Source organism: Eublepharis macularius, chromosome 17 (assembly GCF_028583425.1).
Source record: "Eublepharis macularius isolate TG4126 chromosome 17, MPM_Emac_v1.0, whole genome shotgun sequence".
Classification (NCBI taxonomy): domain Eukaryota; kingdom Metazoa; phylum Chordata; class Lepidosauria; order Squamata; family Eublepharidae; genus Eublepharis; species Eublepharis macularius.
In genome coordinates, this window is record NC_072806.1 from 8,265,835 (window position 1) to 8,280,000 (window position 14,166).

A 14,166-nucleotide genomic window follows, 5' to 3' on the forward strand; every position below is an offset into this window, starting at 1 on the left:
CGTAACAACTCCAGAATGTTCCCGTCCACATATGACAGATGAGAAGTTTACAGAGACTGGTTTCCCTCGGGCACTTAGTGAGTTCGTAGCAGAGGCAAGATTCAAACCAGAGACTCGCTCCTGGCTGCTATGCCAGCTCAGGCCTACGTTGTGCTTTTGTTGGCTTATTGGGCGGGCATGGAGGAGGGGGAGGGGGGGGATTTGTCCTCTACCGAGAAGTGAACACAGGGCTGCAGAAACCTTGGAAGGCTCCCTTTTATTTCTAAGGCCTGGCCTATTCATGCAGCAGAACCAACTGTATCACTTTAGGCTGCAGGTGGTGGTGATGGGGATATCTTTGAAATGCATTTCCGTGCACAAGTTCCCCGCAAGGAGAAGACTAGCACAGTAGGGGGAACAGTGCTTAGACCACTCTTTCCCTCTTGTGCTGGCTTCCTATTTACAGGGAGCAGCTTAGAAAGACACAACACGGAGGAGAATTCACAAACGGGATCCCCTGACCCGTAGCCAGGGTGTCATTCTACTCAACCCCTTCAGGACTCTTACCATCCCGTTCCCTCTTCATTTGGATGAGTGTGTAGATCAAACCTCAGTTGCTGCTTAAGGAGGGCTTGCTGCCACGAAACATTAGACAGCAGTGACCTCCAACTACAGCCAACGTGCCATGGGCAAACAATGTTGATTTATGCAGTTGCTTTGAGTTATTGGGGGAAGATTTTTCTCTGTAATATTAATGCCAGGCCTGTCTCTGTAGTAATGCTATTTGCCTGTCCCTTACCAAGTGGTATCTCCGGAGCTGGTAACAATCTGATTATCGTCCACGAAACGGCAACATGACAAATAGCCTGCAATGGGAAGACAGAAAAAACAGAGCCAAATGTGTCACCCATCTCCATTCTGCTCATACCCAACAACTTTGGTTAATGGTTGCCTTTTCCTTGTTAAACTGGTCCAAAGAGCCTGAACACATTTCAGGAAAGTTATTAATACACTGAAACAATCACAGTATAATTATTGCTTAGAACCCACAAGTGAAAAGGATAAAGATGGGGCCCACAGCCACGTCCCACAGCCCCTGCAAGCATAATTAGCCACTCCTCCCCCTTTTGAACTGAGCATATTCACTGCAAACAGAGAGGACAGGTCAACCACGTAAACAGCTCGACCCACTTGAGGTAGGGTGGAGGTAGTAAACTGCAGCTTGGCATATCAGCAACATAGGTAAGCATGTGTACAAGTTGCCTAAACAAGGAAGAAAACCAAGGCCTCATTTCTTTGAAAGCCCGTCAATCAATTTGATTCTGTCTTTTGTATCTACTCCCAACTACAATATCAGACACTGCCTAGAAAAAAGAAAAATAAATGGCATCCTTGCAAAGTTAGCATCCTGGGTCAAAATGTTCTCAACACACGGAGATTTTACCACTCCCCTCCCCGCCAAGAAAAGGTTATCACTTTTTCTTTCTCTGTTCAGCCTCAATAAGACAACTTTTATAGATGTTCATCTGTCAAGGTTACCACAGCTGCCAAGTATCAGTTCCAACTGTGTCAGCATCTGAGCATTCAAGCTCCTATAAATTCATTCTTTTTTTTAAAAAAATCAAGAAATGCACCAATACATTCGTTATTCATTTCATTAGATTAGGAGCTCTAGCTTTGCTGGATTTATAAATAACTATTCATTGCTGAGTAACCTTAGTTCCCCTCTGCGAGCCGTTTTCAGAGGGTTCCCTTTAGTCTATATCAGTAAAGCCTGGCCGAGGCGGGAAGCCAGCAAGACACAGAGCCCGCCTGAGGTTTCCTCTTAAGAACTGTTAAAGGTTTTTCCGGAGCCAAGCTGGCAACCTCTGGAGGAAGAGGCCTCTGAGCTTGGCTGCACCTCGAGATTTTGTTCTTTTACAGAAACAAAAGGCAGAGTAAAGATGTGACACAGCTCGGAGGGGACTGCAACCTTGCAAGATGGGACTTCTTCTGAGCCAATTTTTTCCTGCTGCTTTTCTGACGTACTGCTTCTAAATCCAGGAGCAAATGGAAAGCTGCAGGGGCCCTGCTGAATGTCATATACTATGTCTTTGAGCATAAAGATGCACCAAGGAGCAGCAGTTCATTGTGTTTGTTTTCTCCTGCTTCACAGCCAAAAACTGACTCCCAATCCAAAACAGAATAAAAAATGACAAAGCCCAAGACAAGGCATGCCTTGGGAAGGGTGCTTTCAGCTGATGCAGGGCCCAGGCACAACATAGGGTGCCTGACTCTTTCCTGCCGTCCTTCTGATGGTTCTAATGATTGTGAAAGCTGGACAGAGAAGGGTCTCAGATGGAGCTAGATCCAGGCAGAAGACCGTAATAAGCAGGTAGCTGGTACTGCCATGTTAGGAATCCATCAGCATCACCAAGCAGACACGCCACATCTGCCTCTTTCCTTACATCTACTTGCATTCTGAAGGCATCTCAATACTACAAAGTTGGAAACAATTTCATAGTCATTTCCTCCCCCCAGATAATGACATTTCAGTGACAGGGACTAAGGACTTCTAATAAATTCACAGCCCTCGTAGCCAAATAGCAATTCCGAAGATTCTTTGAGAGAAGCCGTGATGGTGAAACTGGCATACAAGTAACAGAATTTTACTGAACACACACACATACACCTTAAAAGCTAGTTAAGGATTGTTCCATTGGCATAAAATTCAGCCAGAGACCAACTCATTCCTACCAAGGCTTTACGAATGCTGACTGGAGTGAAATTTATCTCCTAGGTTTACTTAAAAGCATCAAGAGGACGTAAATCAAGATTTAAATTTATAAATAAAGAAGGCCAAGGCACTGTAAAGAAAGAAAATGCCTCATTTATTTATTAACATTTTGACCTTGCTTTCCTGCCCTCACAGGGTCACCAAGGAGGCTAACAAATTCAAAGCATACAAATTAAAATATCAGCATAAAAGCCATTAAAACCAACACATAAAGGCGTCATTAAAACAATTTAGAGCCAGAATTGAAAATAAATACAAAAGATAAAAACAACAGTAAAAACACCAGGGAGAGAAGAGGGAGGCCTCAAATCTCCAAGAATCCTGCCCACATCCTCTGACTGAATACACTGAAAAGTTTCCAGGCAGCTGGATAAGCTGACACCCTGGCACCATCTGACCCTCTCACTGCTAATGTAAAGTTCACGTCTGATGTGAGAGATTTTATCTATAAAGTGCTGAGCCAAATTGTCACAGCGGGCCACTGAGCAGTCTACTGCCTCCTGCAATCCAGATCCGACCACCCGGAACAGCTTCATAGGCCTATGGTGTACAGATGCAATCGTGTTGGGAAAGTATAGTTTCTTTACCATCATCGCTGCAACAGAGTATGCTTTAAAATGAACTGTTGCCTGCTTATCAGATTCATGCTGAGTCTTTTCCACCATTGTTCTAGCCGTCTCCCTTGTCTTTTCATTGGCTGCAGCCCCTCAGTAAACTAAGGAGCTACCTGGACTAGAGACAGGTGGCTTCAGAGGAATTGTGTTAACCACTCAGGTCATTCCTTCATACCAGAAGTCCACCAGGGAATCAACAGGAGCATCAACCACATCAACAGAAAAATCCCCTAGACCCATCAGAAAGCTATTCAGATCCAGCTGACTCTGAAGGTGGATCATTTTAATAGATCCTCCCACCTCTGCAGAGTCTTGCTAAATCTAAACCCGAGCAGATACTGATCTGTCCATGACAAAGGAACTTTCATCAATTCTCCCACCCTCAGATCACCTCCCTCCCACTCAGAACAAAATACCCAATCAAGAGTGTGACCTGCACAATGTATAGGACCAATTATCTGAGGCAGGCCTGCAGTTGCCACAGAGGTCATGAAATCCTAAGCGGCTCCTGACAAGGCAGCCTTGGCATGATTGCTGAAGTCCCCCAGGACAATCAGGGATCCTCAGCACCAACCCCAAGACCACCCCCGTCAGCTCAGGCAGGGCAGCTGCTGGGCTCCTGAAATGATGCTTACTCTGCTAAATTACTTTCAGCTTATGCAGTGTTGCACTTGGCTATGAGCGATTCTTTCGCAGGACAGCGTCAAGTTTGGGGACATGAGGGATAAAGTTTTATGAAGTGATTGCAAAGACTGAGGGAAGCCATGACTGCTCACTATGTACACGTTGCTGCTTGAAAGAAGTTTTAACCACTACACTTGTGTCCTGTCCCCCCCACACCTTTATGCCACAGGAAAAAAGAATGTGGAGCTGAAGAGAACATAGCTAGCTTGGCAAAAGTTAAGATCAGCAGGTGGACAGGGCCCCTTCCAGCATCGTCTTCCACCTCCAGTAGAGCATACAGCACCATCACTGGGGACAGAATGACGAACTGGAGTGGTTCATCCAAGCAGTTTGCTCAGACAATCTGATGGAATTAAGGTAGGTTATAGAACACCCCACCCCCACCCCACCAAAAGGCCGACATTGTTTTCAGGTAGTTGTGTAGATGGACCCCTTAAAGTGGCCAACGCTGCTAGCCTATCCTAGCTGTGAGACAAGGGCAGAGCAAGGCAGCCAGTAACAGCACCTTTCCCCGAACTATTTAGGATCAATGACAGGCGCTTCACAGAGCCTCTGCACCTGTGCACATCCACGCAGAGCCAGAAGGAAGACAGTGGCGAGCAACTGCCAGACAAGTGGCCATCACATGTCGCTGGAACATCCACTGGGCAGGCACAGGAATTCACCCACCAGCATCTGAGCCTTGCTTTTAAGTCCCAAATGCAGTAATCAGCTCGCCTTCCCTGTGCAAGTTAATGGGAGCATAGCAGCCTGAAAGAATCTCTCTCCTTTGCTTACAAAAGCATCCCCTAACCAGAGGAAAGTTTTGACAGGCCGGGCTAATAGCTCTCACTTGATATTCTCTCATCAGAAATGGACATGAAAGCTGCGAATGCCTAGTAAAGCAGAAGAGCGGAGAGAATATGAAGCAAGAGCTTGCAAACAGCCATTTTCTTGGCCAACAGCTCCTCAAAGTGGCAAACCTATGCGACGGCCTCATTAGACCTCACCACGTGGAGGCTGCCCCCATACGCCACAAAAGGTTACCAAGCAATAGGCTACAATCAAACAAAAGGGAAAAAGCGAGTTCCAAGTAAGGTCTTAAAAGGCACAGAGGTGCTGTACAACTGTGGGCACATGTGCATCGGACGGCAATGTTGGTGTTTTTAGAGTTTTACTGTCAACTGGTTACACACTGATATTAAGACTTATGAGCTGCCTCAGGAACCTACCTACATAGAAACAAAACACAAAGGAAGGAGACAGCGGTTCCCCTCACCCACTGAAACACTTTTTGATCAGTTAAACTTGAGAGGAACAGTGATTATTCATAAATGGAGGTAGCAGAGAAAGATAGTAAGCTAAAATTCACAATTATGATAGCACATGTAGGCCAATCTTCCAAGCGAAAACACAGAAAGATACACTGCTTGCCTGTGGACTACCCTTTTCTAAAAAGCCTGAGAAGCCAAGAACATCTTGAGGGCTACTGGAAGGAGGCACTCACCTGTATGGCCAGCCAGTTCACGGCTGACACGTACGTTGCCCTCACGTGTTTTCAGGTTGTAGATGGAGCAGATGTTATCAAGACCACCACAGGCCACATAATTTCCAGATGGAGCGTATGCACAGGTCATCACCCAGGATGAGCGCAGAGGAATGGCGTGGACCTAGAAGGAAGAACACGGACTCAGCCAGTCATTTTGCCAGGAATCTGGGTATCAAGCGGCCATACCAGGAGGCAAGGTGAAGTAGGTTCCAGGCACTATTAACAAGGACAGCTCAAAAGGCAAGACAGATCTCAGCCACTGGGTACAACCCAGGCAGGAAACATGCCAGTGAGAGGAGGAGCTGCAGAGCAGAACATGACCCAGGATAATTAGCAGAGGCACCTATGAGACGTTCCACTTTGAATATCAAACTGCTTGGAGCTGGGCCTTTGTCAGGCGTTGATTCATTTCTGAAGTTCGTTTCATATTTCAGGAGTATTTGCTATAATGTTTACCTCTCTTTTATTATCTGCAGCACAATCTGTCTCCCCTTGTAGTGTCCAGTTAAAAGAAGCAGCAAACAGAAGAGCAAAGAATGATCCAGAAACAGCATGTCATAGAAAGAATCTTACTTCAGTGCATTAGGGTTATCATGTAGTATGTATATATATGTATGCAAAAAGAACAATGCTGGGGGGGGGGGGGGGACACACACTGTTCTCATGATACCCAGGAACAAGCTGTGGGCAGTCAATAAGCTTATAAAATCCTTGTAGTGTAAACATTAAGATCTTGTTTTCATAATGGTTGCAAACGGGTCTTTAGAAAATTCAAAAATTCCTAAACAATACCAGAATCAATTATGCAGCTCAGGGGAAATTCTATTCTATTCTATCCTCAGATGCTAGGATGAAATTTTAGATGCCCAGGTAGCAGGGACAGTTCCAGCTCCAGGTATGTATATAATTTGTTGATCATAGATCTTTAAGTCTTCACTTAGGGAAGGGATGACCATTCCGAGCTTACACACCGTACACACAAGTCTCCCTGCTACCATTTTTGCTTTGTGTGAACAGAGATAACAGCTACTGTGGCACAGTAACTACTACTGAGCTGAGAGTCAGAGAAGCCCCTAATTCAGATCTCATCTCTGCTATGAAACCACTTGTGAGTTCAAAGGTGGATTCATCTGTATAATAATAATATTCAATTTATATACCGCCCTTCAGGACAACTACAAAGCATGTTATTATTACCCCCACAACAATGAACATCCTGTGAGGTGGGTGGGGCTGAGAGAACTCCTAGAAGCTGTGACTGACTCAAGGTCACCCAGCAGGCTTCAAGTGGAGGAGTGGGGACTCAAACCCGGTTCTCCAGATTAGAGTCCTGCTGCTCTTAACCACTACACCAAACTGGCTCTCTGGTGATGGGAACAATAACGCTAATCCACTTTAAAGAGTGATTGTACCAATTGTTGTATGTATGTGAATCAATCTGGACAGCCCAAATGCTAATATCATCAGTGTGCACAGTCTGTGCTATTCCCTTTAAAGAGTGATCAGAAGGGAAATGCCTTTTACTACCATGGAAAGACAGGCGAGCTTACAAAACACATCTGAGAAGAGGAGGAAGGCATTTTCAGCCTGCAAAAAAATTGCTAGCCTCTGAGATTTACAATACTGTATAACTAGAGAATGTAACCACATAAAAACCAAGCACTTTCTCTTGGAATGTGCTATATTGCAATACAATTTTCTGAAATTAAAGTAACTTTCTAAGGGATACAGGGAGTTGTGCGTGTGCCACTGTTTAAACAACAGAAGTCCAAGTTTCCTTGGGGGCACAAGGCCTCACTGCATGGCTCTTTGGATCCTGTAGGATTTCACCTTTTCCTTGCAATCTGTTGTTCCTACCTCTCTCATCTCAACTTCCTATTGTTTCGCACCCATAAGAGCCCAAGCTGAAATAATGCCCGTTATTTCCTTGTATTTTTTTTAATTAGGGATTAGAGAAAGCTGCATGTGTTGGCTTTCATCTGTTAGTTGTCAAGTGTGCTGCTGCAGTAAGGTTATGTGTGCCACTGTTAAAAATATAGCTATTTATAACCAGTAGAGAACTTCTACCTGACAGCTAACAAAGCGTCTCAAAATGGTTGCTCGTACTGCATCACAACGTAAGGACACATTTCTACTGGCACTTTTTTTTAAGGGTCGTCATTGCACCCTGCACAACTGCAAGACTGCTTAGCTACAGCGGTGCTGCTCAGAGATATTTTTAGACGTGACTTTGTATGTGTAATCTATTCAGAGACTTATGAAAATACTCATCTAAATCTACATTCTGGTTATTGCTGAGCTGTCCTCCAATTTCCTGGATTTGATGAATACTCTCCACTGACAAAACACACAAAATGGGGAAGAAGTGTGCATGCACAAAAGGAGAAACAGAATAATGGTTTCTGATTAAATCAGGGTAGGGAATTTCCAGTCTGTTAAGGACTCCTTTTGGTAGTGGGGTTTGCCAGCTTCAAATGGCTGACGCCTTTTGGGGTGCTGTGCTTGCTTGCCTTGGAGAAGAGGCACTTGGGAAGAAAAAAAAGCCACTTAGCTTTCACAAAGCTGGCCAGACATATGCACATGGCGCCAGCAATAAAAGCAAAGACACAGCGTGGGGTGGGGGGCGTTTACACACAAGAGGTAGCTCCTCTTCTGCTCACTGAAGCTGGCACTTTTTCAAAAAAGTAATTTTAAAACAGATGAATTTCTCCCTTTAAGGTGCTCATGATCAGGGGATTTTATCTCCACCTCTAGGGTGGAAGAATGAATTTAAATCTGCACGAATGAAAAGGAGCATGAAATCAGCATAAGTCAGATGTTCTGGATGAATGAATGCCAAGTGAAAGGGTTTGATCCTGTATATATGTTGTGAGTGCATACTGAAATGAAGCATGATTAAGCACACAAAACTTCTGAGAATAAATCAAGGAGGCATAACCTCTTGGGTGTGGAGAAGGTGGGTTATGGGAAGGAAGGAGGCAGTTTCATACGATGAAACTCCAAACATCTGACCTATGGGACTGCCAGCAGTTTGCAGCTCTTAATTCATTTCCCCAGTCTGAAGCAGATATATAACGCCATAATCTTCAAGGGCTTCAGCACAAACTCTGGTGAAATGCCTGAACATGTCCTTACCCCTTCCCCTTTTGGGAATTTTGGAAAAAAGATCTCTTCATTATACATTTTCCTGTTAGAAGAGTGTATTCGAAATTACTCACCAAGCTAGGCCTCTCAGTTAAGATAACAAATCACCACAGTCCCTTCCCTTTCCAATATCCGTTGACAATGTCATAGGATATTAAAGCTTCCCATATGTTAACCCACCTTTTATAACCAAGTCCATGTCACATGCAATTGCAGGCAGGATGTGAAGGCACAGCTGCCTATTTTCACCAAAGAGGTCAAAACCAGTGACTGTGCTTTGCCTCTCACCTAGCATCCATTTCCAAAGGGGGAAAAAGTTGCTGATTTGTTTCTGTTCCCAGCTGAAGATCACTTGGATCTACTTACATTTGCCCTCTACATGGTCCTCCTTGTAAGGTGCATTCAAAGACCCTTTCATAAAGTTTCCTGCCTCAGGTTTGTTTTTCCTCTTTTAGCAAAGCTGTAATTAAGCAGCAGGAGCACGATAACTGCTCTCACCTTGTTTGTGGTGTAGCTGTCCCAAATGATAAGCTTGCCATCCTGTGATGCACTAACAAGAAGCCTGGAAGAAGGGGGGAAAAGACAGACATATTGAGGTTCCACAAGCATGGTACTACTGAGGAAAGCGGTCGATTTCACCCCCTTGACTCTCTGCACTCCAGCACCCAGAACTCATAGCCGCACAAGGATCTAAACCCAGTATCTAACCAATGGATTATGATGGCTAACCAAAAAGCAGCATGTCACAAACAGAAGCTGTAATACAGCACCACCTCTGGCACACCCGCACACCCAGACTATTCTATTCTTGTCTTAAGGATACAAAGACCTAGGGACTCTGTAAGATGCTTAACAACAGTACAGATTATTTAACTTGCATAAACAAGCTCAAGTGAGTTAAGCAGATTGTCTTCATTTGATTAAAAAGATTCCCTCCAGTAATTTCCTGTTGATTCCATCAGCAGCAGACAAATTCATACATTTAAATGAAGAGAACATCCCAAGGTGGGGAGGAAAATGTTAAATATAAGTGGTTGGATTATGTGGTTAAAAAAATTATATAAAATAAGAAAAATCTTAAGGGGAAATGGATTACATTATGGCAGTCAATGCCATAAATTCACATTCACATTGTTCAGGCCTCACTGAAAATCATGACTCTCTGAACAGTTAAACTGTCAGCAATTCAGAAAATAATTTAAGAACAGCCACAAGACTCCGTCTAACTTTAGAATTCCTCTGTTACCACATCTCTCTCTTTCATTAAAGGTGAAAAGGGAAATCGTGTATTTCTGAAGCTGCATTTCAGTTGTGCTGGCAACAGAGGAGAAAGGAGGGGGGAAATGTAACAGTGATTGCTAAATCCCCATAACTCCAGAGTAGGAGCTTAGATTATGACACTTCCTACGAAGTCACTGCCATCATCTTTGCGTAACATTGGAAATAATCTCCACTTCATTTCACAGAAGAAACATGGAACCTCTGCCACATACATGCACCAGAGTATAAGGAACACTGCTCATGTGTTTTGCTCCAATCGCTCTCCTCAACTTCACCTCCTGACCTCCTCATAAGGTGGTTACAGAAAAGAACAAACAGGAACCACAAAAGGTGCCCCTGAACCCTTTACAAGATGGGCTCAATAAAAAACTAGGCAGTGGCTGTTTTTGCAGTGAAGAAAACCCACCTGGAATCAGTTCCCCAGTGCATTGCATAAATTTTAGCCAAGTGTCCCCGCAGTGTTCTTCTAGTGCGCATCTGAATACGACCCACTGGATCAATGTTGGCTGTAATCTGAAAGCAAGGTTGATAGCACATGATGTAAGCTTTAGCCACACACACACACACACACACACACACAAACAAACACACACACACAAAACCTCCTAACAGAGGATTTTTAAATTTTTTTAATTGCAAAAAAACCCACTCACAAAATAACATCCCCCCCTTTACAAAACAACAGAAAAATCTGCACAAATTCAAACAAGCATGCCTGGAATGCTTTCCCTCATAGCCAACTAGTTATGGTGCAACTATGAAGTGAGGATTTCTTTTTCAAAGCACAAGCATTGGCATGTCCCATTCTCAAGCAACCTGTAAAATGTTTTGGCCAAACTGTTATCGACTACTACAGGACAGAAAGTCAATTTAGGCACACTCTTTTGTGGTAGAAATGTCCTTGCAAGGTGTCTGCTATCCTATTTTCATGCAAGGAGCTTGTTAAGCAAAACAGTCTCTGTGCGACTGTGCGACTGCTCAACAGTGTCACAATACTCAGGAGTCGGGGTGGGGGGAAGCAAGGACTAGGAGGACTCTTCGGAGGCAAAGGCTGTTCAAAATAAATGGGCTGTTCACATGGTAGAGAGGATGTAAAGAAACCACTACAAAACGCGTGCTGGGTCTCCAAGTGTCCTGCCCAGAGGAAACTCATTCATGTTGGTTTGGAGAGCAGCTGGAGCTGCCTGTACACAGGATGTCAAAGTGGAACACGGCTGAATTTCGTACAAAAGAGTTCTGGGGGGGATCACCTGCCGTTTCTAATACAACTAAAGATTTTTGTGAAATCTCAGAAAGGTAAAGAGGATTGTGGAATCTTAAAAGACTAATTTACTGTTACAGAAGCTTCGGTAGCGAACTCAGTGTGGGAAGTGGCTATGTATAATCTTCCAATTTATCAACTGTTGGGAGTGAGTTCCACTCTTGAACGGATCTCATTTTCGTGTGTGCTCTGCACAGCAGGACTCTTGCAGTTTTTGGCCTTTTGGCTTTACTTCATGAAGACATTCTTTCTCTCTCTCCTCTACCCATTCCTAATATACTCACTGATGCTACCATATCATGACCGTGACACAAGCGATCTCTGGCCTGTGGAAGTGTTTGCCACAATAAATGTGTTAGTCTTTAAGGTGCCACATCATTTCTTTGTTGTATAAAATAAGTGAGGTTTGTAGCAGCACCCTGGGCAAAGGAAATGGTCTGCAAAATATTTCCCATCATGTGGCCAAACAATGTTAAGGTTTGTTTGCTAAGGTGCTGCAGAGGAATTCAGAAAAGTTTCCCTTACTCTCTCACACACATCCCTCTTTTTAAAAAATGTCTGCATATTTGTTCTGTCTCCATGTAACGAAACTATTTAGCTAAAGCATGCGGGCCAAGAATCCCTGCTTCCTCTTGAAATCTTTCAAGACAGCTTAGCGGGGAACAGGCTGCATTCTGGATTTAGAATTCCTACACAATTGCTTCTCTCAGCTATATGTATGCAGCGTGGCTCTTAGAAGCAACCCTAAACCAATCTTTATTACAAGCATATGTAAAATATGGAAACTATTCATTCAGCAATTTTTTTGTAAATCTGCCAAAGATGAGCATTTCCCATGGAATATGCCGCAAAAAAGGCCTCACAGCTCCAACCAGAGAAAAGTTTAGGAGGCTAAAATCTACAGCCACAGTTGCTTCCATGGCAACTGACATCTCTCTCTCTCTCTCTCACACACACACACACACACAGACACACAGACACACACTCACTCACACACAACTTTTGCAAAACAAAACCCACAGTTCAGCAGGCTAGGAAGATAAAATTGAACTCAAACAGTTCAGCACTAAGAGCTGTATACTCATTTCAATTTATCGAGTAGTTTGATCCACTGCAAAAAAAAAAAAAAAAAAGTCTGATAGTCTTCACGTTGTTGGCACCACGCTATTGTTTCAACCTCAGAATAAAGAAGGTAGTCTTTAATCCTGTGAATGCCACTGCTGGACAAGCAATGTATGCAGCACTGTATCTGCTTTAAACTACTGTGAACCAGAGATGGGTGAATTGCCCCACAGCTTACGTTCTAGCTCAAACAAAGAGTTACTTGAGGATAAATCAAAAATATCTTGTTTTATCTGTGTTGTAACCTGAGGGACTGTGACACCGTGACACACCCAATGATGTCATTAGAAGTGCCAAGAGGTGCCAAGTACATCCCTCCTCTTTTCTTCCACCTGTGCCGCAGCAGAGATGTGCTGGAAGTGGCAAAGAGAGAATTCTTGCAGCTGTTGCTCCATGTTTCTTGCTCCCTCACTAAGTGCATTCTAAGAAAGGTAGTGCTTGAGAATGCCAGATAGTTAAAGTAAAGGAACCTACAGTTCCCAAGACACAGTGGGAGGTAGGGTGAGGTGGAATAAAGCAAGATGAAGAGGTGATCTGCAAGAATTCTCTCCCTCTTGGCTGCCTCTGCACTGCTACCCCATTGGAAAGGCTGTTATGCTGGGATGGCAGAAGAGGAAGGGGGCAGTGAATTCTCTGGCTCTGTTTATCATCCAAGCCAAACAGAAATTCAGCACTGGGAAGCTCATTTCAGTTTGAAGATGGGCTTTCCATGTTGCTGAAGTCCACGCACCAAAAGGAGTAACAGTATCTACTGTCACACTTGAAAGAACCTCTCTGCCACACAGGGCTGGTAACGCCAGGAAACTGAAAGGCTTCATCACAGTTTTGACATCTGTCCATTTTCAGACACGGGCATACCTCTGTGTTTGGTCATTTGTGGCTGCCAGCATATGCATCGTGCTTTTATTCACTTAGCCATTGCTAAAAGATAGAAGGTAGACTCAAGTTTTCTGCACGGATTAACATTAACCAGTGTTTGCAGTGCTGAAGCAGACTCCGTCCCTAATTAACAGCATATACTGGTTAGCGTTAATAAGGATTAAGATTGTTGTTACTATAGGGGCAGTAGGAGCGGAGGAGGCAAAATATACCCTGAGGCATGCAATCCTGGCAGCCCACAAACTGTGACTGGAAGACAAATAGCACCATACTCGCATCACACCTCCTGAAAAAGTAACATGGTAAACGGCCCATAGGTCTGGATCACACATGCAGGAGAACGAGGTGACAGCCTGCACCCACCTCAGACTGCAGGTGGACTATCATCTCTGGGGATGCTACTTATGTTAGAAACTCCCCGCAAACAGAAAACCAAAACAGCAAACAAAGAGAGGGGTTAGGACCTTCCTGAGCTACCTTTCTGTCTGCACAGTTTTTTTTTTAATGTGAAGAAACACTCAAAGCGGAAGTCTCACCACCTGTACTCTGAAGAGACATTCTAGAGCCACAGGGGCCTGCTACCACATTACCTCTTCATTATCCTGCATGTGTGAACCAGATTTTACTCAGTGATAAATGAGGCTTACGTGAATAGAGTTTATTACTATGTGGGCAGTACACAGTACCGCTGTTGAGAGAATGCGAGAAAGGGAGCATGCACTACCTCAGGACATGTTCCTTTGAAAGAAGTTAGTAAGTGTATCTTTAAAAATAATTGATTACTTACATAAACGAAGGATAATGCTTTTGAACACGTTTAAAACAGGGATAAGAAACAAATTTACCTGGGCCAACGTAGCATCAGCACATGCTTTCCTAGCATCCTGGAAAAAGGGAA

General features: G+C 43.9%; 1 protein-coding gene across 5 annotated transcripts in view; it reads right to left on the reverse strand.

Moving 5' to 3' along the window:
* Nucleotides 1-14,166, reverse strand: part of GNB1 (G protein subunit beta 1) — a 66,691-nt gene that overhangs the window by 9,100 nt on the left and 43,425 nt on the right. For 4 of the 5 annotated variants that reach the window (XM_055001182.1, XM_055001181.1, XM_055001179.1 and 1 more), the window contains 5 exons: nt 14,114-14,152; nt 10,413-10,519; nt 9,224-9,287; nt 5,540-5,702; nt 779-845 (listed from right to left, as the gene is read on the reverse strand). In XM_055001182.1, the coding sequence (XP_054857157.1) occupies nt 779-845; nt 5,540-5,702; nt 9,224-9,287; nt 10,413-10,519; nt 14,114-14,152 (440 nt within the window). Of the gene's footprint in view, nt 1-778; nt 846-5,539; nt 5,703-9,223; nt 9,288-10,412; nt 10,520-14,113; nt 14,153-14,166 lie in introns of those variants that run through there. The other variant, XM_055001183.1, reaches the window with a different exon arrangement.